The 25,385-nt window shown below is 39.4% G+C and overlaps 1 protein-coding gene across 2 annotated transcripts in view; it reads left to right on the forward strand.

The window, feature by feature from the left end:
• FGF12 (fibroblast growth factor 12) overlaps positions 1-25,385 on the forward strand; it is a 503,500-nt gene that overhangs the window by 253,611 nt on the left and 224,504 nt on the right. The window contains exon 1 of one of the 2 annotated variants that reach the window (XM_012774362.2): positions 21,026-22,645. The exons of the other annotated variant lie outside the window; for it this stretch is intronic. Coding sequence (XP_012629816.1) covers positions 22,447-22,645 — 199 coding nt within the window. The 5' untranslated portion in view covers positions 21,026-22,446. Of the gene's footprint in view, positions 1-21,025; positions 22,646-25,385 lie in introns of those variants that run through there. 2 annotated transcript variants of the gene reach the window in all.

Here is a 25,385-nt window from a genome sequence, read left to right on the forward strand (position 1 = left end):
TTGTGACAGGTTATCATTGGAGCTTTTCAAGAAATGCTTGGAACCCAATGAAGAGTCAGGCAACTTTGGCCTTCCAGCCTCAGGATTCTGATTCTATCAGAATTGTTTTATGTTCAGCAGGTTTTGTATTTTGAACTGATTTGCCACTTATCCTTGTCATTTTTTATTATAGGAAGTAGAATAATAGTGTAAAAGAAACCTCTTGGTTTTCATTGGTTTTCTGGTAACACTGGCAGTCAAAATACAGGAATAAAGTGGTATATGCATTTTAAATTCTCCTTCACACGTTTTCTTTTCAATACAGCTTTACTATAAGGGACTCGAGCTATTTGGTTTCTCCCCTTTAGCTAAGATCTAATCAGCTCCTTTCTATTTTGACTTCCAAGAAAATCAACCTGATACAACCTTTAAATTGAAAAGTTTCACCTACTATTGCTTCCAAGTGCCACTGAAGTTTCTTTTTTCAGACCCCAGCTCCTGTGTAAGTAGAGCAAGCTTATCTCTGAGATGCATTGTAGGTGGTAAAGGCAGTTTTTGCCTTTGTTTGCCTGATCCAAGTAATTTCTCCATTTATGTTGGAATTCTCAAGATAGCTCACGTTGTCATCTGTTCCTTCATTCCTTTAGCTTACAAGATTTCTTCAAAATAATATCTGAGCTTGGGAGAAGAGGTCTGACTCCATTGTCAATTGGGGCTGACATGAAACCTCAGGTATCCTTGAAATCTAGACGTGTTCAGTGAAATTTAAAAATTGTTGATATTGGGCATAGACCCAATTGTTTGAAAAACTTTCAGAAATTCAGGTATTCATATAACAAAAAGGCCTCCAATATGCTGGTTATAATGCAGACGCAGGGTTATTGATTCTGTATCAGTAGGAATCTTGTTTTGCCTTACCTGTGCTAAGGTCTATCCAGCACTGCCCTCCTGATAATGTTTTCTATTAAAAAATGGTAGTTAGTGAGATGCTTTCCTCCTTTCATCCCAGAGACAAATACATTATCTTAAACATATAGGAGCTCAATAAATGAATCAAATGCCTTCTAGCCAACTTGCTTATACTTGAGAAATATTTGTACATATTTAGAGAAATATTTGTACATATTTGCAACTATTTAGAGACTGGTAATCAAAAACTAAATCGTAGAGGTGGGTGTGAAATTGTTGCAGGCATTTTGTTTCAAAGAATATCCAATTCTTTTTTTTAACTGTGGCAAATAACTTAAAATTTACCATTTTTACCATTTTAAGTGTACAGTTCAGTGGTAAGTACATTGTAGTGCAATGTATCTCCACAACTTTCTCATCTTGCAAAACTTAAACTCCCTACTCACTGAACAACTCTCCATCTTCCCCTTACCTGGCACCTGGAAACTACCAGTCTTTCTGTTTATATGGATTTTGTATTTTAGACACCTCATATAAAAGGAATAACACAATATTTGTCTTTTTGTGGCTGGTTTATTTCACATGGCATAATGTCCTCAAGGTTCATCCAAGTCATAGCATGTGACAGGATTCCCTTACTTTTTTAAAGCTGAATAATATTCCATTGTGTATATAGACCACATTTTGTTTATCCATTCATCCACTGATGAACAGTTGAGTTGCTTCTACCTTTTGGCTAATATGAACATGGGCATGCAAAAGGACAGCTCAATTCTTAAGGTGATTATAATACCTCCCAAAATAAGCTTATCTTAAAATTGCTAGTGTTGTTTAACTAAAAAATAATAGTGGTAGCAGAGACAATAATTTTACTACCATTGAAAATCCACTCTGAATGGCTTTAAAGGAGGTATCTGGTATAGCTATATGTGGGTATATTCATTAGTTTGTTGTAAAAAATATCTTAAGTGTCTTTCACCTCATCTTAATTGAGAGTATTTTCTGGCAAAAACCCTAGCAACATTTTTTTTTCAGAATGGCATTAACTGTTATTCTCTCAAATCTATAAATATTCTAATCTACCTTAATTCATTTGTCAAGATCAACAAATACCAACTCCCATCAAAAGCAACATATATTGTGTTTTAAACCAACACTCATCAACAAGTGATTAGCTTTTTTTTTCTTATCTTTCATGTTAGCTCTTATGGAAGCACCCCTGCCCGGTCTTTTGGATAAAGTGTAGGCACATGGTTCCTGATAAGGAGTAATGGATGCAAGAATTGGAGAGATTTTATAATCTTTTAAAGATATGACTATTAGTACTTCATCTTTATGTGAATGAGTAGGAGGAGGAGCACATGAGGAATAAAGAAGAGGAAAAAAGAAGAGAGTTAGGCAAAGAAAGAAAGCACTATCTTCTTTCAGTCCATTGCTCTTTCCAAAATACTATATTATAGAGGACCAGTTCCTCCCTCCCATAAAAATGTAGTTTGTTCTTGTAACTCTCCTTCACAAGCTTGTCTTTAATGAGGTGCTAATGTGCTTTATGGTTCAAAATGATTAATCTGTGAAGGCTGTTATAAACAAGACTCAGGTGTCTTGGGATTCATTAAGAGGTGAGCCTGACGCAACCTTCTTCCCCCGTCTCTGCCAGTGAACTTGGATATTTTAATTCAATATTAATTTGTGAAGTACCTTTTTTTTAAGGCACTGTGCTAGGTGTTTGGGGTGAGTGGGATAAAGCATAGTTTCTGCTCAAGAGGAACTCATGGTCTAGTTGGGAAAGCAAGCATATATCAGTGTACAAATTAAAGTATATAAAAGTGATCCAAGGGTCTTTCATGAGGATTAATAAACTGAGACGATCAGAGAAGGTTTGAAGGAGGAGATGATACTTGACTTGGGTCAAACACAGGAGAAGTAATTCCAGACAGAAGGGTTACCATGTGCAGACTTTCAAAGCATATGAAACATTTAAAGGAATGACCTCAGATTCTTCATCTAAAGTTAAAGTACTGGAATAATTGATTGTTAAAGTCCCTCCTTATTCTTTCTATTAGCCTGTAAAATATACAGATGTTGGTTAAAATAATTTTCTTTTGTGTTTTCCTGTTGCAAAATCTGACATTTTCACCAGTTTGGGGAAGTATAGGATTATGCCCAGAGTTGGAGTCCCTTCTATGAACTCCTGAAGTACTGCTCAATCATGAGAAGCTAAGAGAAGACCTACTATGAGGTTTTAGATCCTTTATATATTAATAACATCCCAAACAGCGTTTTTCCTGTCTTTTTTCATTTTCTAAAACACTGACACTCTATTTTATAATTTTAAAAGGGAAGCCTCTCTGAATTATTTGTTTGGCAAACCAAAAGTGCACAAACCAACATCATTTTCAGAGTGGTTGCTTTCTGTCATTGTAATTCATTCCTTTTATTTTCATACACGTGAACTTTTTCCCCTTCCCTCAGTCCTTCCAACACATAAATTTAATTAGAATGCCCGCTCCTGAAGTGAGGAAGTTAGATTCCTTGCTTTCTAGGAAATCATAGTCTAGTAGAGGAAACAAGACATGGGGGCACAAACCAATATAATGCAAAATAGGAAGCTGTTTTTGCTATGATAGAGCCAGAAAGTGCCTTAGGCATTAAGATGAGAAAGGAAGTCCTATTAAGAGACTACAAGAGAAGTTGCAATTGGGAAGGATCTTGAAGTGCATGAATACTAGAATAAGGAAAGCATTTTCCACCTGACCCAACTTTCTACTATATTAACATCCTTTTGGTTTTGGTTGGAAAAGCACAGTTGAGTTTCTAAGACATTCTCTGTGGCTGGTTACCTGGTGCCTTGAGTCTGCACTATGATCTAAGCAAGTAAAAAATCAAGAGGGATTTCTTTTAGATGCCGCTAGGCATTAAAAGAGGCCATGTCCCTTATACCCACTTCTCTGCAGGTGGTTGCAGTAAGTAGCTGTCTCTCTGCTTCTTGGAAATAATGTAGATGGGTTCTGCTCCCTGCTGCTAAGTCTTAGTTACACTGATGTTCTGTCAGAAATGTACCAGGGGATGTACTTCAAGAGCCGCTCAGTAGCTCCACTTGAAAAAATTTTTTTCTTAACACCTCCCTCCACAAGCACCTAATATCGGGCACTAAATGAAATGATATTGAAAATCAGTTTACTACTATTTATGTTTATTTCCCAAATAAAGGAAACACTCACCATCTTGCTTAGAACTAACTTCAGATTGCCCTATCTAACTAACAGAAATTACAGATTGAAATTCCCATGCTAATTTCAAATTTTATTTGTGTTTTATGTTAAGAACCTAGATTATGGTTAGGCACTACCATGTACATCATGCAAAAATATGGCACTGACTCTCAACTATCCTTATAGAGCTCCATTGTTACTGAAAAGCCCCAGGAAAATAGCTACCATTGATTCAGCACATACTGTGTGGCATAAACCACACTAAGTAATTACTATAATGAATTTTCTCACTTGTTCCTCAAAATAAGCATATTAGTAAGCGTTTTTATTTCCATTTCAAAGATGACTACCAAACTGAGGGAAAATAAATTAGTAATTAACCTAAGATTCTACAGTTATTTAGTTAAATAATTAAAATTTAAAATCAGGATTCTAAGTCAAACACTCTTCCACTCTTGAGACATTTAGTTCTTTTGAATACTGATATTTCTTATGTAAGTGTCTCTTTTTTAAACACAGCTAAGGATAAAAGTAAAGGTATACATGGTCTTTTTAGCTCCTCAATATAGCTACTTGGGTGTCACCATCTTTCTTTTGTATTACACTTTTTATCTCTTATAATTCTCAAATACCTTAGGAAGTTGACAAAGAATACTACTATATTTACTAGGTTGCCATTATCTAAGATAGGGTCCTCTCTGGGGTAAAATAAAACATCTGTTTGAATAGCTATACACATTTTCAAATTAGAAGCCTAATATATTTTCGAAAGTGGCATTAAACATAATGCAGTGTTCCTATGTAATATAGCTTCCTGCCTCATTTTTTTTACTTTATATTTTTATTTGTTCATTTTTAGATAAGCCAAGAAAAGGATTTAATATTTTTCCTCAGAAGATACTATGGGGTCCATCATTCCGCAATATACTCTAGCCCTCTGCAGTGCTAAGCTTGGAAACTAACAGAGGCAATTTCAGAGATCACATTAGAATCATAGACCATCAGAGCTAAACCAGACTGTGGAGTGCACCATCTCTCTACTCCTTTTATACACGAGGGGACTGGGGCCCAGAAAGGGGAACAAAAGTCCAGGGTCTTGGAGAAAGTTAATGGCAAAAGCAGGACCAAATCCAGGTCTTAGACAACTGGTCCTGTGCTGTTTGTCATGCATGACTTTGGTAGAACTTGTGGATATTGATACCTGTTTTTCTACTTATGAAAACAGACAGATGTGGCCACCTGGGACTTTTTAGTAGCATTTGTAGAGAGCTATAAGAGTTGGTGAGAGTAAGTGTAATGCCTTAAAACCTTGTCTCTGGGAGCTTTGTCTCATGTGCTATTTATACCCATTTAAGACAGTTGTAGTAAGATACTTCCAGCCCCATATAATTTTAACATATTTAATTTTAGTTTAATGATATTTAATTTTAATGTAATGAATTGAATCTGATTAGTACAGAATCTATTAGTACAGAATTAAATTCTGTTGTATCAAACTTAACACAATCACTTTTATTAAAATCTACAATAGTAAAGAACTTTATTGACTAAATTGTATCACAGACATCTTCACAAACTTTCAGTAGTTCTCTGTTGCTTTCAAGATGAGGAATAAATACCATAGCAATAGGTGGTTTCTATCATATGCCTCCACACATCTTATTTTCTGAACTCTGTGAACTCCCAACACTCTCCAAATACTTTTCATTCATTTATTAATTTGTTTGATCACTTTAGTTTTATTAATCATGAGCTTGGCATGTGAGATATAATATTGAGTAAGACACGAGGTCCCTGCCCTGGAGGACTTCGCAGCCTGGCATAACCCTGATGTTGGACACCGCTGTGCTCCTCTTCTCTTTTCTCTGATTAGAAGGGCTTTCTTAGCCTTGTTTCTGGGAGGTTACATCCCATTTATCCTTGAGTGTGCAGTTCTCGTGTCACTCCCTGATGAAACCTTGCAATGTCCCTTCCAAATGGGCACAGAGCCCGCCCACCTCTCATTAGCATGCGTTGCATCTTGACTGTTATCACAAAAAAATGTCAGGTTCATCCTCTAGACAGTGAGTTCTTAGAGGTGAGAAATTATTTCATATGTTTTATTTCTTTATGTCTCCCATGAACTAAGCAGTTTGGCATGTGGTAGGTGCCCCATGACTGGGGGAGGGAAGGATAGATGTAAAAGGAAAGAAATGTAAGTATTTTGGTAGCAAACTCAGTGATAGACCACATTTCATCCCTTCACCAGTCTCCTTACCTTAGCATTATAAAATTTTATACATATACATACATACACATACAGTATGCATATAAAGCAAGGTGAGTTTATATATATATGTATATGTGTGCATATATCTATATACACACATTTTGTTTTTTATGTGTACATATAAGACAAGGTGAGAAGGTAAATTGTATATATGTGTATATATATATATACATATTTTTTTTGTTTATGTGTACATCTAAGATGAGTTGTTATACACATATTTTTGTTTTATATCTATACTGCATATGTATACGTACATATCTATGTATAAAATGGTAAAAAGTTAAGGTAAGGAGAATGGTAAAGAGATGAAAGAAATGTGGTCTATTACCAAGTTTTATTGGCAGTAAGTAAATTAGCAAGATATTTATCTCTCTATTTAGATTTGTTTGCTGAGAACAAATATGGATGTTTATAGACTCTCTTCCCCTGGCATATGATTCAAATTGCATGTATTCAGGACAAAGGCAAATTCATTTCTTCACTGAATTTTCCCTAGGCTATAGTAGTTGTTTGTAAAGATTACTTGCAGGATAATGAATACTCCAGCAATGAGTTTCAAGTTTTGTATTTAATTGAATCTTTGAAGCCAAAGCAGCACAAGGGGTGAACTAATTAAAGAAATTATTTATGTGACCATCAAATGCTGTAGCATCTAATACATGAATTAAAGGCAGTGCCTGTCTTGAAATTACCTGGTGGAGAAGATCCAGAGGCAAGGTTAGTGTCCTGTCTTTCAACTTGCATGTATTCTTGGCATGCTGCACCAGATGTTTTGTAAGCAACACTACTTGGTGAAGAAAATTCTCATTAGCATTACAAAGAACTCTGTATTTTGATGATACTCCTGTATTACAGAAAGAATTATGACTCTTTTATCCTATGCAATAAACCAGTGGGAGAAATTCCCATTGTTCTAAAGAATCTTGTTTTATTTGAAAATGGATATCAGATGAACAGATGAAAGGAAGTGGCCAGTGAAGAAATGCCTACCTTATATGCAAATTGGGGGCATTTTGAGGAAAGCATTAATAGTCTTTTGTGAAGATTTTATAATTCATTTTATCTTATCTGAAAGTTTGAATTTGAAGCAGGGAGAGGGTGAAGAAAATGTCCAAACAAGAAAATTTTAAAAATTCAAATGTAGAAGATCAACACTAGAGTGCTAATGTGATCTAAGATCACTTCCTTAGCAGTCTGAGCTTCTGTTTTGCAACTGTAAATTAGGCATTTAATAATATTAATAAGAATATGTAACTACCTTACTGGGTGGTTGTGAGGCTTGAGTGGAAAGCATCTTTGCTATAAACTCTGTCATTCTGAATATATTAGTTTTTATTAGTTAGCCTTTTTTTTAAACAAAGCATAACATATGGTCTTTAATAAAAAAAAATTAAACCTTATACCAAAAAGACCACTAATCTTAAAATCAAGAATCCTGAGCTGTATTTCTTCTTAAGCCACCAAGAACTATGTGACCTAATGTATTCCACATCTTTCTCAGTCTTCAATTTCATAATCTTTAAAATGGGGGCATTGGTCTCAATGATTCTTTAAGTTTTCTCCATTCCAGTTCTTGTGTTTGTCGATTCAATGTCTGAATCTTTGCTATGAAATCTACTATATTCATTTTCCAAATGATCTAAGGAACAAAACAGTTAAGCTGTTTGGTCAGGCTCTCTCAATAAGCTAATAGCAGTTATACATTAAAATGCAAGACCCTAGAGTTTAGTGATTTAATGCTGTGTTAAGTTGATACATACTTATACAGTGGATCCCTAAGACTGAATACTTTGGAAAGAAAATCAGAGATTGGCATTTTATGGATATTACCAGTAGAATTTTTTTTTTTAAATCTTACACACATTTTACTGATTCTAGAAGAACTGGTTAGCAAAGCCATACATACTTTAATTACAGAAATTATGTAAAAGGGGGCTCTCTGAAAAGAAGAAACTTAGTGAGGCACATATTTAGGCCTGATTCTGCTTCAGAAGCAGAATTAAGTCTTGCCCATGATTTCCAAGGAAGTAGAAGTGAGATGCTGTGCTATTGCAGGGCTCAGTTAGAACTGTAAACTCATGGAGAAGTCAGTATTGAAGCTCACTTAGAGGATTCTCAGGTATTTAAGAAAGGAATGCATGGGACTGCTCCCAACCTCATGCTTCACATCAGGTTTTCCCACCCTGCCCAGCTACATCTTTTCTTTTCATATAGGACACAAAAGAAGAGCTACAGTAGCTACCACCAGCTCCAGAATTAGCACCTTTCCTCTCCCACTACCACCAGTACCACTTCACTGGGAGGTGGCTGATGTACTAGTCAGGAGCTGGACCCAGAATTGCTGTGTTCAAATCCTAGTCATGCTTTTTAATAGCTGTATAACCTTAACCTTACTTTTTTGTTCCTCTATTTACATGCTGAGAATAATAGTACCAATCTTACAGGGTTGTTATGATAATAAAATAAATTGTTATGTATAAAGTGCTTAAACCAGTTCTTGGTAAATAATACGTACTCAAAAATGTTTGCTTTAATTATTATTACCTTCATCTAGAGTTATAGAGACGTGCTTTGTGATAAAAGATAATTAGTCAGGTTTAGTTTTTCTGGGGACTTAGGGCATCTAGCCAATGGCCAAGGGAATGAAAGATAACCAACCACTCTTCTCACTGTAGTTAACTACTCTGAAGTTACTTTGAAAGATGAAAGGGAATACATCCTAGTTTGTTTAGCATAAAAAAATATGATGTTGGTAAGCATCATAGTTAGAGTCATAGGATTTTAGAGTGGAAAAAAAACCTTAGCAGTCATCTGGTTAATTTCATTTTAAGAATGAGAAAATGGAGGCCCAGAGAAAATTTGTCCAAGGTTCCCTATTGAGTAAGAAGCATCAGAATGAAAATTCAGCTTATGGTAGGAACAGGTCCATTAGAATATATTTCCCCTGTTGACTCTCCTCACTGTGCAATTATCTCTTCCTTTTATCTCAATTATTACAAAAATGTTCATTCACAATCATCTAAGGTGTTCTATTTATATAAAAATTGCACTCGGGAAAAAAAAATCAAAAGCAAAAATAAACCCCAAAACCTCTGAAGTCCAACTATGACAGGAACAGCTTTATTGTGTTTTGTGCCATCTTCACAATTATAACCGACCACTTCATATTTCTTATTCTTCCTCCACTACCACCACTATCTACTTAGAGATAGAGGGACCCAGTTTAAACTAAAATTGGGAGAATTTAGCAACTTCAAATTGGAGAGTTTCATTGGAATTCGAGTCATTTATTCTTATGACAGTCTTTGCTATGGCTACTCATGTCCTTTCTTTTTCAAGTAAGCAGTCACATTGAAAATATTTGGATATTTTAGAGTATATATCCTTTTTATTGTTGTTTAGACTCCTAAAACTGAATGTCACTCCTGGTTCTAGGACCCTTTTAAAAGTAACCTTCCATTAGAAAACTTAAAATATAAAGATCATCAGTTATTAACAATTTCTCAATGTATGGAAGAATGAACTAATGCTCAGAAGTTAAATGGCCTTTCTGTGGTCACACAACTTTCTCACCTACTAGCAGGACACATACTTACTCTCCAGTTTTGAAGATAATACTGTATATGCAGTAAGTTAATAAGTGTCAAGCAGGAAATGGGATGGTTGCCTTTTAAAGCTCCCAACTTCACGAATATAGCAACCATCGACTTACTCTCCGTCCCTTCATTGTGCTTTGTAACATTCAGTTGAGAAATCATTTTGTAAGAATCTTTCTCAGTTTGTAGTAAGTTTTTCATATTGTTTTTAGGTTTTTGGCATTGTGAGTCTTCTTTTTCCTCCTAAAACATGAATTTAAAGATACTATTAACATATGACATGCTGTGAGTGTATACATAGATAGATTTAAATGTTTATTTCTTTCTATCATAAACTGAGTCTCCAGATTTCTCTGGGATCACTGGTAGGGGAATTGGTAGCTCTTGTAGAAAATAAGCGCAACTGTAGACCAAAGTAGGGATTTGCTTTTCACACTTTAATATGAGCCTGACACTTTCCCGGATAGAAGGCCTGATGTGCAGGGAACCAGAACAGAGCTCCTAATACTATCTTTGCCCTCCTGACCATTTTCCCTTGCTCTGTCTTCACCTTCACATTCTCCAGTTTTTGGTTAACTTTGAGGCCCCTTTTCTCAAAATGGATCTTTCCAACACAGCAATTCAATAGAGTCAATGATTATCTTCCACAGGATCCACTGTGGTGTTGACTAAAGCCCCAGTGGCTTTTTACCATGGCCTTACATCTTAATAGGTTCGTATGTTTTCTTTTCCTTACTCTCTAATGCCACAACTCATAGGAGCATTATCATTTAGTCTTTCAGTTGTTCGTTGAGAAGTGACTTCTTTAATCAGCCGTGCCAGCCTTTGCAGCACATGTTAGACACCATAGAAGTGTTTAACCCTGAGCTTTGTTCACAGGGGTAGTCTTGATACACTTCTCTTGAGTCTTCCATCCTACTGTCTCTCCCCCAGCAGTCAGCTTCTCATTTCTTCATCCTTCTTTATTTTAATTTTTTTTTACTTTCTTCAAAAAGAAAAAAAGTTTTCCCAATTATGGCCTTGGATGCTGCCTATGATTATTTTGATTTACTCCCTACCCCCAGCAATCTGACTGTAATCATTTTATGGAATGCCCATCTAGCTCCCAGAACTCCCATGACATTGCTCTCTATCTTGACTTGGAGGTCTCTGATGATGAGGAAATAATTTCTCCATTATGTGAAACAACCTAGTCCACAGGTGGAGTGGTTTGCACTTCTACATAACTGCTTCACTGAATCCCAGTTTGCCTCTGGAAACACAGGATATCTAGTTTTTTTTTTTTTTTTCCAAAAAGAACTCTTCAGATTCTTGAAGATAGGTTTCACTTTCCTCAATTTCTCTTTCCCTGGCTCTCTTTATTAAAATAGTATTTCAAATGGGGCTGTGATCACTAAGGAACAAATAGCATGGATGCCTTTGACTTAGATTTTGAGTGGCCTTAACCTATGGGTTATCTTAGCTTTTTTTTTTTTAACACTTAAGAAATACAAATGGTCTTCATAAGTTCATTTTGTGGATTCATCATCTAAAAAAGGTCATGAAGAGAGCTTTGGATTTGGAGTGAGCTGAACAAGATCTGAACCTGGACCTGACACATATATATTTCAGACAATTAATTAACCTTTCTGAACTTCAGTTTTCTTATTGTAATGTGAATTAACAATGTTGGCCTTGCAAGGTTATAATGAGGATTAGGGGAAATAATCTGTGTAGGGCCTGGTGCATTGAAGGTGCCTAATAAATCTTAGTTTCCTTCTGTTTCCTATTTTACCCTCCTTTCTCTGAAACACTTTTAACCTATACTTTGAACACAGAGTTTTTTGACATTTTTATGTGGTTCAAAGTAAAAGGCATAAAATTTACCTGAAATCATATATGGACTAAATGAGGAGAATCCAATGATATCTTGACTAAAATCAAACTGTTAACCCTCCATGGTTTGTAATGAAAGAGACTATCCTGTAGTGAGAACTACCTCATTGCAGAGATACACTTTGGAAGATATTACTAATTAGCCTGTCATTTCCATGGTGCCACAGATTGTGTAGCTCCCGGCCTAGGCATTGACATAAAACGTTTCTGTTAATTATGGGTAAACACAAGAGAGACTGGGCAGGAATACTGACATAAGACTTTACTGAAGGCCAAGGTGTAACAAAGGAAATTACAACATGGAGAGTAATTTGTAACTAACATCTATATAATTCGATTTGGTTCGTTCTCTAGAGTCTACAACTTTAGACAAGTATCTTAGGAGACCCTATGATATTGTTTTCCTGTGTAGTTCCTGGGCTCATTTTGTGTGGTAGACCAGTAGTCCCCAACCTTTTTGGCACCAGGAACCGGTTTCGTGGAAGACAATTTTTCCATGGACTGGGGATTGGGGGATGGTTTCGGGATGAGATGATTCAAGTGCATCACATTTATTGTGCACTTTATTTCTGTTTATTATTACATTGTAATAAATAACAAAATAATTATACAGCTCACCATAATGCAGAATCTAGGGCTGCTGCTCATCTGAAGGGAGGCGGAACTCAGGTGGTAATGTGAGTGAGGGGAGCAGCTGTAAATACAGATGAAGCTTACCTCTCCCACCACTCACCTCCTGCAGTGTAGTCTGGTTCCTAACAGGCCACAGACCCGGTACCAGCCCATGGTCAGGGTCTTGGGGACCACAGTGGTAGAGGATCTCTTCTCTTGACACTTAGAACAACCATAAACACGGGCAAATTACTCTAAATCCAGGTGCCGAAGAATAAGGTGCATCATTGTCCTTGAGTTTTAAATGCATCTTCCTAGGTTCAGCCTCCTTTCTTATCTGAGGCCTCAAACTATGGCTTATCACTCATTTAGGAAATAACTTTTCCTTTCACTAGAGTGCTGTGGTTTTAGCTTAGGGTTTTATCAGGGAAGTATCATCAGAAAACAGTTTAAAGTCTGTGCTAGATTTACAAAGGGGATAAGGGAAACCCCATTGCAGATTAAAACCATATGATTTACACCATATTTATCAAACATTTATTTCTTGTTTTAATATAATCACTACTAAAATGATGCTAGCCAAGACTAAAGGTGATATCACTATTAATAAAACATGCCTAATATTTTGCTTAAGGTAAAATTTGAGATAATTCTTACTCATCCTGAACATTTATTATTTTTAAGTCAAAGTTAAATCAACACGAGTTTATAGAGTATCTACTATATCCAAAACACTATACCAGGTCCTTTCAGAAGCAAAAATTTTAAGTCAGATTCTTGCCCCAAATTCTATGTCTAATATTATACACAGATCATATTTCAAATTTTTTTTTTTGTAATGAATTCCACTTACCATGAAGTCAACATTCTTTTCCTGACTTTTGTCTTTAGCAAATAATAAAGGCTTCCTGTTCCTTTATATTTAAAGTCTACCTATGGCTATTTTCTTGTCTTGGCCTTTTTTAGGGATGGGAGAAAGAACCGCCAAAATGAAAAGAAAAAATAATACTTCTCCATTGATGTGCTGTTTGCATACTCAACCAACCAGGAGATAATTTTCTAGCTCACTTTTAAAGAAATCTCTTACTGTCTGTTGCTGATTACAATATGTATACATTACCTAGAATGTGCTGATGACTTCGTGAGATGCCTTCTAGCTAACACTACAAGTTAAAACACTAATATCCTATTGCAAAAATGTTGTTTCTTCCTGCTCCAAATATAGTTTAAGGAAATATCCTTATATACTAATAATTATCTTATCTTTCCCTTTCTGGATACCCAAGCACTAAAACACATATCTATAGCTTCATGTATCTATCTATCTATTCTGCTTTAGTCTTTAGATTTCATGAACACAAAGCCATCTACATGACTGCCTCCTTGATGTCATGCTGCATGTGCTGGTTTAGTGGGTAAAATTAGGCACAGGGGAATATAGTTTTATGTAAAAATGATAAGTGAATGCTGAGAGTTTTACTTTCATTTACTAGCTTATAATTCTTGAATGTTTTCTTGTTTGCTTCCCTAGTATTCTGCAAAGAAGCTCCTCAACTATTTTTTTTTAAATTTTTATTGTGAGATATTTTGCTTAGCTAATTTAGAAATATGTTAATGTTAATTTAGAGATATTTAAGTGAAAATTGCTGGATTTCATCAATCTAGTTATCCATCCACTAATCTGTTTATCCATTTATTCATACATTATTCATTCACTCACTTATACTTTTCTTCATTTCAAACATCAACGCTATCTTTTCAGTATATTATTTTCATTAACTTAGTCCTACGTAGTACTCATTTTACAAACAAATAAACTTAGGCTCAGGCAGACTAAGTAGCTTTACGCAATGAAAAATTATTTATTCTAAATTGCATACTCTTTCTACTTAACATTTTATTTTTAGGGAATTCTAAAAACTTAGGACCAGAAATGACCTTGTCCAAACTGCCATTTGATCCTCTGACCCTTTTTCCTAATCAGTTTCTATGTTTCAGTTACTTCCAATAAAATGTTACCCAACATCAAATACCTGGGAGCACAGGCTCAGTGGAGTCTCTCACTAATTGTCTGTTATTTTCATAGTGCCTGGTGCTAGGTGAATGCACAGGACAAAAATCTGAATTTATTATGGCTTTAATAGTATATTTTGAGTGTCAGTCATGTGCTGGGTGTTGTAAGAGACTGCTATTTCAACAAGATCCATTCCCTGAAAATTTGGAATCTAAAATTAGAAATGAGAGCAACTAGGAATGGCCCGAGGAAAAAGCAGCTCAGTAAAGACGGGTGACAGTATGAAGGTTAGGATTATCAAACCTTTTTAAGGTCATTTTAGTTATATCCTAAAATTTTAAAAATCGGCTACTCATTTTATCTGATTTTTGTAACCTTCTGTTTGCCTTATTATACTCCTTTTCTTTTGTGAGAGTGTGTGTGTGTGTGTGTGTGTGTGTGTGTGTGTGTGTGTGAGAGAGAGAGAGAGAGAGAGAGAGAGAGAACCAGAGACAGAGGACAGGAGAGAGATAGCAGAACTGAAAATATAGGCTTAAATGTGGAGGATAGGGGCTGGTCATAGCAGAAAGGTACTCTCAGGCTATCAGATTTAATAGATAGATTGAATTTAGGCAGATAATTTTAGGAAGCATCAATAAAGCAAAACAGCAAACTTTGAAATGTGGAGGGTACCCTGAGTTAACTGAGCTTGTTTCCTGATACAAAGTGTTATCATTCCATTCTTCACTTTGCGATGACTTGTGTATCTATTTGACTTAAAAATCTGGGTAGATGGATGGATGAATTAATCCATTTATTAAAGTATTTTCTGAGTATCTGCTATATGACAAGCACTACTTTAGGCACCGGAGATATGAAATAAACAAAATACACAATGTCCCCATTCTTATGGGTTTTACATTCTAATGGGGATCTGCTAGCCATGTTTCTTTGCTAGAAGAAGTGGTGCCGCTGGGTTAGTGACATGAAAATAAGAGAAGGACTAAAATGAGACATGTTAGGCCTGTTGTTACAGGTCTTCTACCATCCTCAATCCAGCTGTGAAAGAAAATAATCAAATGCCAACCATCTCCTAAGTGATATAAGTCAAACCAATGTATATTTTTAAGGAATGGGATGGAGGAACTGTAAATTTATCTACTTAAAAGTTTCTTTAATTTCTGTTTTGATTTAGTTTTGCTATTTTTTTTGTTTTGTTTTGTTTTTTTATAAAGCTCAACTTGAATTACTGAACTAAGGAGAGTGTTTGAAGGCCACATTCTGGGAAACAAAGAGAACAAATTATACTATCATGGCCAAGAGTGGCAAAACCATCATCTTAGCTCCCGGACCAAGAAAAACACAAAAGCTATAGAGGGAGAGAATTTGTGACACTTGTATCCCCCCAATTCCAACAAAGAATGATTTATTTAAGGTCATTCACAAGATATGAAGTACTGCTAAAAGCCAGTTAATGAAAGGACACTTGGCTTTCCCACTTTTTCCATCTATGTGACCTTAGTTAGAACAGTGGAAACATTGAAGTCAGAAGGCCTGGATTAAACTCATAGATTCTCATTCATTATGTGACGTTGGGAGATCACGTCACTTACTGGAGTCTCAGTTTATCAGATTAGTATTATCTTACACTTTTACTACAAGGTTGTTAAAGATTCTCAGTGAGATAATACATGGAAAGATGAGTTTTAAACAGTAAAGGGCCACACAAATGACTATTATATTATTATTTTATTGATTTTATTACATGATTATAATTATCCATGGTATTATGTTTTTATTGACATAAAGTATAACATAGAGGATAAATGGGAAGCTCTGGAAATAAATTACACGGGTTTGAATCTGAACTCTAGTAATTCTTAGCTGGGTGATCTTGGTTAAGCAACTTAATCTCCCTGTACCCTGGTTTCCTCATTTATAAAGTGGGGATATGACAGAACCTACCTGATAGAGTTGTTATAAGGATTCAATGCATCAGTAGTTGCAATGCACTTAGAAGTGTCCAAGCACTTAGCATTGGCTCACATTACTTTTCTCTTATGTTTCTTAGCAAAGCAGGCATTGTCCAAAACATTGAAAATTCTTTTCTTTGGGCAATGAGGATAACAGCCTTCATATGTGTCATAAAGAAGGTTTAAATCTATTCTCTTTTCTGTTTTGAAAGATTGCCAAAACCAGATAGACATATAACATGTAGCAATTCAATTGTTGAGTTGTCAAATAAAGCACCATGAATGAATTTGCTACATACAGGAATTCACAATTATTAGAAAGTCATTGTTTATATTGCTTTTGCCAGCCTATTTTAACTGACAATCTGGCAGAGAAAAGCAAATGGAAGTACAGCCACTGTATAGGATAAAATTCATGGAGAAAATGTGTTTATCTACTTACTGTGGCAGAGTCCAGTGAGTTCATATTCACCAAGCTTTGAGTCAGGGGCCTGATCTCAGAGCAAGATGATGTATGAGCAGAGCTAGACTTCTTTGTGTTCCTAACAGACAAGGACATTGACAATATTCCAGTAATGAAAATTCTGTTTGCCATTACAATGTCAAGGTTAATCATTCATTTCAAGTAAATTTTTAGCCTTTGTTAAATGCATTATGTCCAAGAGTGAATGATGATGTGTATGAATCATAAGGTATGTTTTTTTGTGTTTTGAGAAATCTGCATTTTATAGCAGACACTTGATTTAAATGGCTATTTTAATGACTGAATGGTATTTTCATACTTTACATTATTATCATTTTGAACCTTGCAAGAGCCTAGTTAGTTAGATACTGCTAGTACCATTGTCATTTATCTATTTTGCAGATGTGGTTTAGAAAGGTTGAATAACTTGTCCAGTGGCATACAGCTAGTGGGTACATAAAACAAGAGCCAAATAAGATCATGACATCAGCAACTGTAAGCTTGTTGAGGGCAGGAGGAATGTAGAGGTGTATAGAGTTTCCCTTGGTAACTGACATGGAGCCCTGGGTGAAATCTATGCTTAATACAATGTTAAAATGGATACATAAAATACTCCTAATAGTTAGATTTGGGAGTTGGAATACATGGCTTATGAATAAGCAAAAGACAAAAGAGACTTCATGTTTTTTTCCTTTTAAAATATAGAAATTATTAAGACTGTGTTTTCTCCATTTGTCTGGAGGTCAGAAATATAAATATAACTACATAATTATCCTTTTGATATGTATCTCGTAACTTTCTCCAAAGTAATTAAAACTTCTTCCACTCATGATGTCTTCAGAATTTAAAAAGAAATTTCTTAAGTTTTTCAAAGAAAGATAACATAAAAATCAAAGTATTGGTATCCCTGAGATATATCACCCTTAAAACAACTGGCAGTTTAATCTAAATCACCAGGTATCAGTAGGCTGATTTAATTTCATTCCTGATCCCCAAATGCAAAGATGTTGGAAATGTCCTAGCAAACTTGGAGGAAGATTTATGAGATTTAGTGGCTTGGATAAGAAGGTGATGGATTTCTGGGCATAAAAATAATTTAAGTATTGCTTCTGAGCCCAATAGCCATGTACTTAGCTCCTGGATAATTTAAATGTCTCTATACTTACCTCTTCTCACCGGGAAAACAGAGTAAATGCTGCTGCTGATGACTTGGGCTAACCAGCTAAAAAACACTCTGACAACAGCAACATGAGTGCAAGGAAAAAAGTGGTCTTTGCTGTCTGATCAAATCCAAAACACCACATTCTTTTACTAGAGATCTAAAGACAGAAATAATGTTGCTTTCAAGAAGCTGGCATTGATTGTTTTTGTTCTCTTCTTCAAATGCCTAACTTGATGTAGTCATGTCAAGACAGGGTGGAGAACTTCAAACAGCAACTGTTACCTGCTTTTTCAACCTTTCTCATCACTTTCTTCTCTCCCATGTCTCTATATTAGTTACCTTCTGCATCAGAACATCTTCATTTCTCATAAACCTATAGAAAAAAAAATCAGGGACATCAAGATTAAAGAATACATATCCTCTTTCCAGGCCTTTTTGGGGGGTACAGGACTGCAATTCTGGGGAAACATGCCAGATTTTGAGAATCTGAATGTAGTTCTCTCTTCTAGTATAATCTACATTACAAACATATATTAAACTCTCTAACTGTGACACCTGGAAACTTGTTAAGAATTCAGATGATGGGGCTCTACTCATATAGATTTCTGTTTCACGTTTTGAGAGACCATCAGGAATCTGACGCATTTTAAACAAGCATTTCAGTCAGGTGAAGAAACACTGTCATCATTTCTTTATTCATTTGGTATTTTCCAGTTTTCAAAAATGCCTATACATGCATATTGAGTTCTGTGAGGTAGATGAGAATGATGATCCCCATTTTGGGATAAGAAAAAGACTCCAAGTTTAGCAATAATTTCCTCAAGGCCTCATTATATAACTCCCTGTTGCCTAATTCCCTGTGTACTCCCCTTAGCTAACCTTTTTCTATTTGGGTGTTTAATTGCAAAAGCAGGGAGCCCACCCCCCCCCCGCCCCCAAGCCAGCCAGTACTATCTGTGCTTGCCTTGCTCAAGAATTAGACAAGTCTTTTGGTGACCAAGGAAGGAAAATAATTTTATTTGTGGAATGTGAACATTTTCCTAATTGATATTGTTACCAAATTGATTTTAATTAATGTCCCTTGCCCCATCCAGATGCACTTTTGAAAGTGTATTCAGCTTCACTTTTGGATAAGAGATGTGAGTGTATATCTTTTTCACCTGTCTTGTTATGTCTTGTTAGAATTCCTCATTCAGCCACACTAAACTGCTGCAGAGGATGTGCACTCTCATGGACAGCTGGGATCCCTCCTTTCCTCAGGGTGTCTTGCCTATTAATCCTTATCCCAGCTGGCTGTCCCATGAGCCACTATCTGCCAGCCTTTGCTTTGCCCAGATGGCATCCTGGAAGGTCCAGGCCTCCAGCCATAGTACGGTTGTTAGACTCAGTACTTGGTCTAACCAACCTCACAGATATCAATTCACTGCCCTGGTGAATCTCAGCTGGGCCTACATGTTTGTGCCCACATCTAGAGAGCTCCTGGGGTCCCTCTGGGTCCTACATCCATTTTCAGTAGCTGCCAGGGCCTGCATTTTCCTTGCCCTTTATTAGGATGCTTCCAACAAACACCTCTCTATGCTTGGAAATCATACATTTAATCCTTTGGCACTACCCTGGATGCTTAGCGAAGTGTCTGTGAGGGAGAGAGATTAAGGATATTTGAAGACATAACTAGGAAAAATTGTTAGTATAACGAATAGCCACTCCCAGACTTTAGCTTGACTGGAAGGTAACTATTCCTTCATACTACATTTTAACTTGGAGGACTCTTCTGCTAAGTTTCTTAAGCATCAGCTATTATTGCAAGCACTTCTGGAGACCTGATTGCACTCCAAAGCTTGTTGTTGACTGCCTTTGCACACGTCACTCCCTCACCCCACCTCCATTCACCCTTTGTGTAGGTTGCTCACTTGGTCCCTCTTTTTAGGGATTGGGCCTGCTTTGCAGCTTTCCACACAGAACCAAGAAATCTGGGGACCAAGGAGGAGGAAACACTTTTTTCTGTTCCAAAATGAGCTGAAGGTGGAGACCATCATGAGGGCTCAAGAGGCCATTGCTACTTTCTCCAGTGTCCATGTCCTTCCTTCCCAGAGAATTTTACGTGCTGCTCAAGCTTACTGGAGAGAGGATGGACGGCATTCTTTCAGCTCCCCCCTCCCCGAAACCCTTCTTTGTGCACCCACGGTCCTTTAACCTGCCTGTGGTTGTCTCTTTTGTGGGAGGGACAGGACAGAGCAGACCCGAGCTGCAGTTCCCTCAGTCTGCCTCTGAGAATTTTTCATCCAAACCTCAATCACGTAGGATTGCGTAGAGAGGAGAAAAGGGGAGAGACAGAAGACAGAGACGGGGGGAGAGCAGTGACGGGAGGGAGGGATGAAAGAAGGGAGTCTGGGAGCACAGGGCGCGAGGGAAGGGAGCAGGATCGGAGCGCGCTGCGCTTCCCTGCGCGCCAGGAGCCGGGCCCCACCTGGGCGCTCTTCCGCGGGTCGCCTAGCGGTGCAGGAGAAACCCTGGCTGCCGCCCGCTCTCCGTCCCACCCACCGTCTCGGAGCCTCTCGCCCCTGCCTGGAGTTTCCTGCGGAGCTGGCACTCTAGCCGAGAGAGCCAGTGGGGTGGCGGCGGCGGCGGCTCCCGGGAGCCGGTGCGGTTCGGCGCGCGCAGAGCCTCAGCCCATGAATGGGACTCCGCCCTGAGCGCCCCCTCCCGGGCCCCGGGAGGCGGCGGCTCGGCGGCGGGGGGCGCTCAGCAAGCCCGCGGCTCTGAGCGGCCACCCGCGCAGCAAGTTGGGCGAGTTGGCGTCCGCTCGCACCTGCCTTCTGGCTCTGGTCCCTGAGTCCGCGTTTGGCTCCAAGGGCCCGGGTTGCGCGCTCTGCCGCCTCCCGCCGTCATCCCGGGGGCCTCGGGGCCCCGCCTGCGCCCCCGGCGCCAGACCATGGTGGGCAGCTCCGGCCCCGAGCCGCAGCCGCCGCGAGTCGACGTCGCCCGCAGCCAGCCCCCGCCCCACCCGAGCGGACGCGCGGGTGTTCGCAGCGCGCGGGTCATTTCCTTCCTCCGCCGGGATGGGCGGCGCGGGACTGAGTGATCGGCCTCGCGTCCGGCGGGTAATCCCCATCTGATCTGCTGCCTGAGAGCTGCCGACTGCCGGGGCGCGCGAGCCTGGGGGGCCCGGGCAGCGCGGCGATGACCTGATCCGGAGCCCGCCTGGGCGCCCCCTCCTTCCCTCGCTCCTTGGGAGCCTGAGCGGAGACCGGCTCGGTGCGGCGGCCCCGGGCGGACCATGGCGGGGAGCTCCAGTTAAAGGCGTGTGGGCGCCGAGCTGGAGAGGACACCTTCGGCATCGCTGCCTTCTGAGGGGGCTTATTTAAACTACTGAGTCATTCCAGATTTAGGATTCCCTAAATAATCACCAACTGTGCCCGTCTCGTGCCGGAAAGCAAGCGGAAAGAGAAAGAGCGCCCGCTCTTGGGACCCCGCAGATCGCCTCCCGCGGGTTTCTCCCGAGGGGTGCTTGGCCCTCGAGGATCTCCCTCCCTCCCTCCCTCCCTTCCCCCTCCCTCGCCTCCCGCTCTCTTTGCAGTGCTGCTGGCCGGGAGTCGCGCTCTCCGCCCCTGGAAACCTCTGCCCCCACCCCGCGCCCCTACCCAGACTCCGGGTAACCGCTCCCACTTCGCGCCTCTCGGAATTCCAGAATTCGGGCGGCCGGCCCCGGAAAACCGCAGCCGGCGCGATGCATTCCGTAGACCTCACCCAGCCGGGACGGACCTCCTAATCTCCAGAACTGCGGGACGCAGGGAGTTAAATTGCTGCCTTCCTTTCCTTCTCTCTTGCGGTTGGTGGCTTGTTTTCTAAAGGAACGTTTTATTCACTTTTTAGTATTTTCTACCGGGGTAGCGCTACCCGCCTCGGTCAGGACTCTGCTTTGTAAACGGGTTTTATATGTATGTATGTGTAGATATACTTTGGACATCTTACAACGCTTGCGCCTCTCCAACAGGGGCACGGCTTGTTATTTTGGACATCCTTCGTTCCCTTCCACTTGGTACCCCGAACGCAGTGTGACTAAACTCCTCCCCACTGCCCCTGGGACGCGGATCCCTTTGGGGTGCAAGTTTGGGGAGCAAACGTCTACTTCGCAGGAAGGCCTGGGACCGCCCCGCCCCCGCTGCCAGAGGTTGGGGAAGTTTACATCTGGATTTTCACACATTTTTGTCGCCACTGCCCAGACTTTGACTAACCTTGTGGGCGCCGGGTTTTCGGTACTGCAGCCTCCTCAAATATTAGCACTGCCTCCCCGCGCCTGTCCTGTCCCTCCTGGCCGCCGAGGTCCTGCCCTCGCCCCGGCGGAGCGCGATCCCGAGAGCGCAGTAGAGCCTGGGGCCTGGGGCCCGCGGTGAGCAGCTATGGCTGCGGCGATAGCCAGCTCCTTGATCCGGCAGAAGCGCCAAGCGAGGGAGTCCAACAGCGACCGGGTGTCGGCCTCCAAGCGCCGCTCCAGCCCCAGCAAAGACGGGCGCTCCCTGTGCGAGAGGCACGTCCTCGGGGTGTTCAGCAAAGTGCGCTTCTGCAGCGGCCGCAAGAGGCCGGTGAGGAGGAGACCAGGTCAGTAGAAGCCCAGAAAGTGGGCTCCCCAGAGGCCGACGCCCTCTCTCCCCTTCCTCAAAGCACCCGAGGACGCCCATAGAAGGGAACCAGGATCCCTTTTTTTCCATTCTGGCCCCTCTTCTCCTTTCCTTTTCAGACATCTCTTTCAACAACCCTATCAGTTAATAGTTTCTTGTCCCATGTTCAGGAAAACACTTTCTACTTAGTTCGATTTAGGGTTTGACTAGGGCGAGAGTTACATATGTAGATGCACCTAGTCCAAATTAGCCTGTAGAGTCATTGAGGGTAGTGACCACCTCATTCATTCGTTCATTCATTCTCTTTCTTTCTCTCCCTTCATCTCTCTCTCTCCTCTCCATCCATCTATAGTGTAAGAGTACATACACTGCCTACTGAGGACCTAAAGATAAATAAAGTTCTCCCTTGTAATCCGTGATATACACTTAGTAGACACAAGATGAACTTAAATTTGTTCTTTCTAACTCTTCCTCCAGCAACACATGGTATTGCATCTTTCAGACATCCCAATCAATTTCACACCTTTCCACTTTCCCACATGCCCTTTCACTTCCTTTTACTTAGATCTCCTTTTCCTATTCTTCCATTTATTCTCATGGTTTCCAAGGACTCTGCTCATTAACTTTTCTGTCCTATTACTATTCTTTGCACACTCATCTTACTTTTGGAACATTTAGAGAACAAGATAGTTTCCCCAGTTTGGCCTCTGGGAGTGTAAAGAAAACATAGGACTCATTAGAGATTTTCATGGCATGACTTCTCTGAAGCTAATTCTCTTCTGAGGGCTTAAACTCAGATGATTGCTTTTTGATATGTTTCTATTTACAAAGGGAAATTGGATACTTTGAGTTTCAGTGTGATGATTCCCAGTTCAAGCCAGGCCAGTGTCTCAGCTTGAGAGAATGAAAACAGAATTGCAGAAAGATCTGTGCATCCTCTGGGTTGATCCTCTGGGTTGTGGCCTCAGGATCATTTGCAATCTGCAGATATTGGACCCTTACTGTTGATAAGTGAAAGGAAATACTGTCTAGAAAGGAAGCCCGCTCTATGTAAACTAGCGACTAGTGCAAACTAGTTGACTAGTTTGTCTCTTTGTCACTCTGGCTGCGGTGTTCTTTTGGTTTCCAGGAATGAGGCACATGGGCTAAGTTCATTGGGGTAAGGAAAACACTTGGGAAGTCTGGGCAAGTGGTGCACACAATTAGTTTAGAAATTTGGGATTAAGCCTTGGAAGAAGCCATCCATTTCATTTTCCCTTGGTTTATCATGACATTGTCCAGTCCATACTAGGCTCATTTTCTTATTCTGTGGTGACAAGAAAGCAGATTTCAGGAGTAAACAAAGATAGTTATGATCTCAAGGTAGGAGCTAATAAAGTCTCTGTTACTTTACATCCAATTAATGTAGCCTGTTCATTTTATAAAGCTAGAATTATGTCAGCAAGGTAAATAATTCATATTGGGGGAAAATAAAATCACTTGTTTTGTTGTGCAGGGATCATTTATTTGGAGGCCTTCTTCTCTGAACTCAGTATGACTGTTATATCTCAGTCTCTGAAGTATCTTCTTGCATTCTACTTGGGGTAATTATATGATTATGTTTTTGAGTTAATCCTACCCAGCCCCCTCAGCTAAAAACGTAGTAATAAGAAAGATGGATGGATTGTATTTGTGAATGCATGAGATAAACTCACCTGATCTGGGTTGATTTGGGGATGAGCAATGGCTTACTTTGCATGGCTTAATTTGCATGACTTAATTTTGCATGGGAAGGAAGGAATACATTGGTTCCTTCCTGTGGCCCTTTCCTTAGTATATCATTAGAAAATAGAGAAATAGAGAGGATTTCTGAGTTTGTGTTTTTCTTCAGTGTTCATGTAATCTTCTTCTCCTTTCTTGTTAGTGTTCATCTTAGCAGGGGACATCCTGACTGGTTACTTCCTTTAGCTAAAGTGTCACAGTGACAATTAGGCAGAGAGATGGCAACACCTGCTAAAACATTCCCAGTGCAAGGGCAACATGCGTGTGTTTGTACACCACAGACTTCAGTTTGTTCTGAAGCTTAGCTTAGAAGAATGGGAGTGTGGTGTGTGGAAAAGCTTTTTGGGAAGATGATAGTGTGCTATTATCCTTACTAACAAAGCCAAATAATTAATCTGTTGATTTGCTGTCAGCAACCATGATTCACATAGCATGGGATGAGCCTATTTATAGAGAGATAGCACCTTCCACATCTCAATTCGAGAGAGGATTCTTTGGCTGGATTGGCAGGAAGTTGCTAAACACCAAAAAGAAGACTATTTGAGGGAATCTGTTTTATAAGCACTTTGATGTTGTGTTCACCTGATATTTGAGCTATTCTTGAAACCACTAGCCTTTCTAAGCCATATCATGGTGAACTACAAACTGAGTCACAAATGGGAAAGTGGTGAAATGGAATAACTTGTTCTGATAAAGAATTTCCACTCTGCATTTCTGTCACTGAAACACAGGTTTTCATTGAACAGACTTTCTAGGAGAGTGAGTCTGAGGCAGTGAGACTAAGCCAAGTATTAGATGGGAAAAGCAATGGTTGTATTTCTGATTTCAGGGCCCATACGTTCAGTATCTCTGCTTTTCTTTTCTGGCATATGTCTGTTGAAAATCTTATAAACACACTGGGGATCCTGAAGTTATGGCAGAGGCTTTAGATTTTAAAATTACCATAACATGGAATAAAA

This window comes from Microcebus murinus, chromosome 1, assembly GCF_040939455.1.
Source record: "Microcebus murinus isolate Inina chromosome 1, M.murinus_Inina_mat1.0, whole genome shotgun sequence".
NCBI classification, from domain to species: domain Eukaryota; kingdom Metazoa; phylum Chordata; class Mammalia; order Primates; family Cheirogaleidae; genus Microcebus; species Microcebus murinus.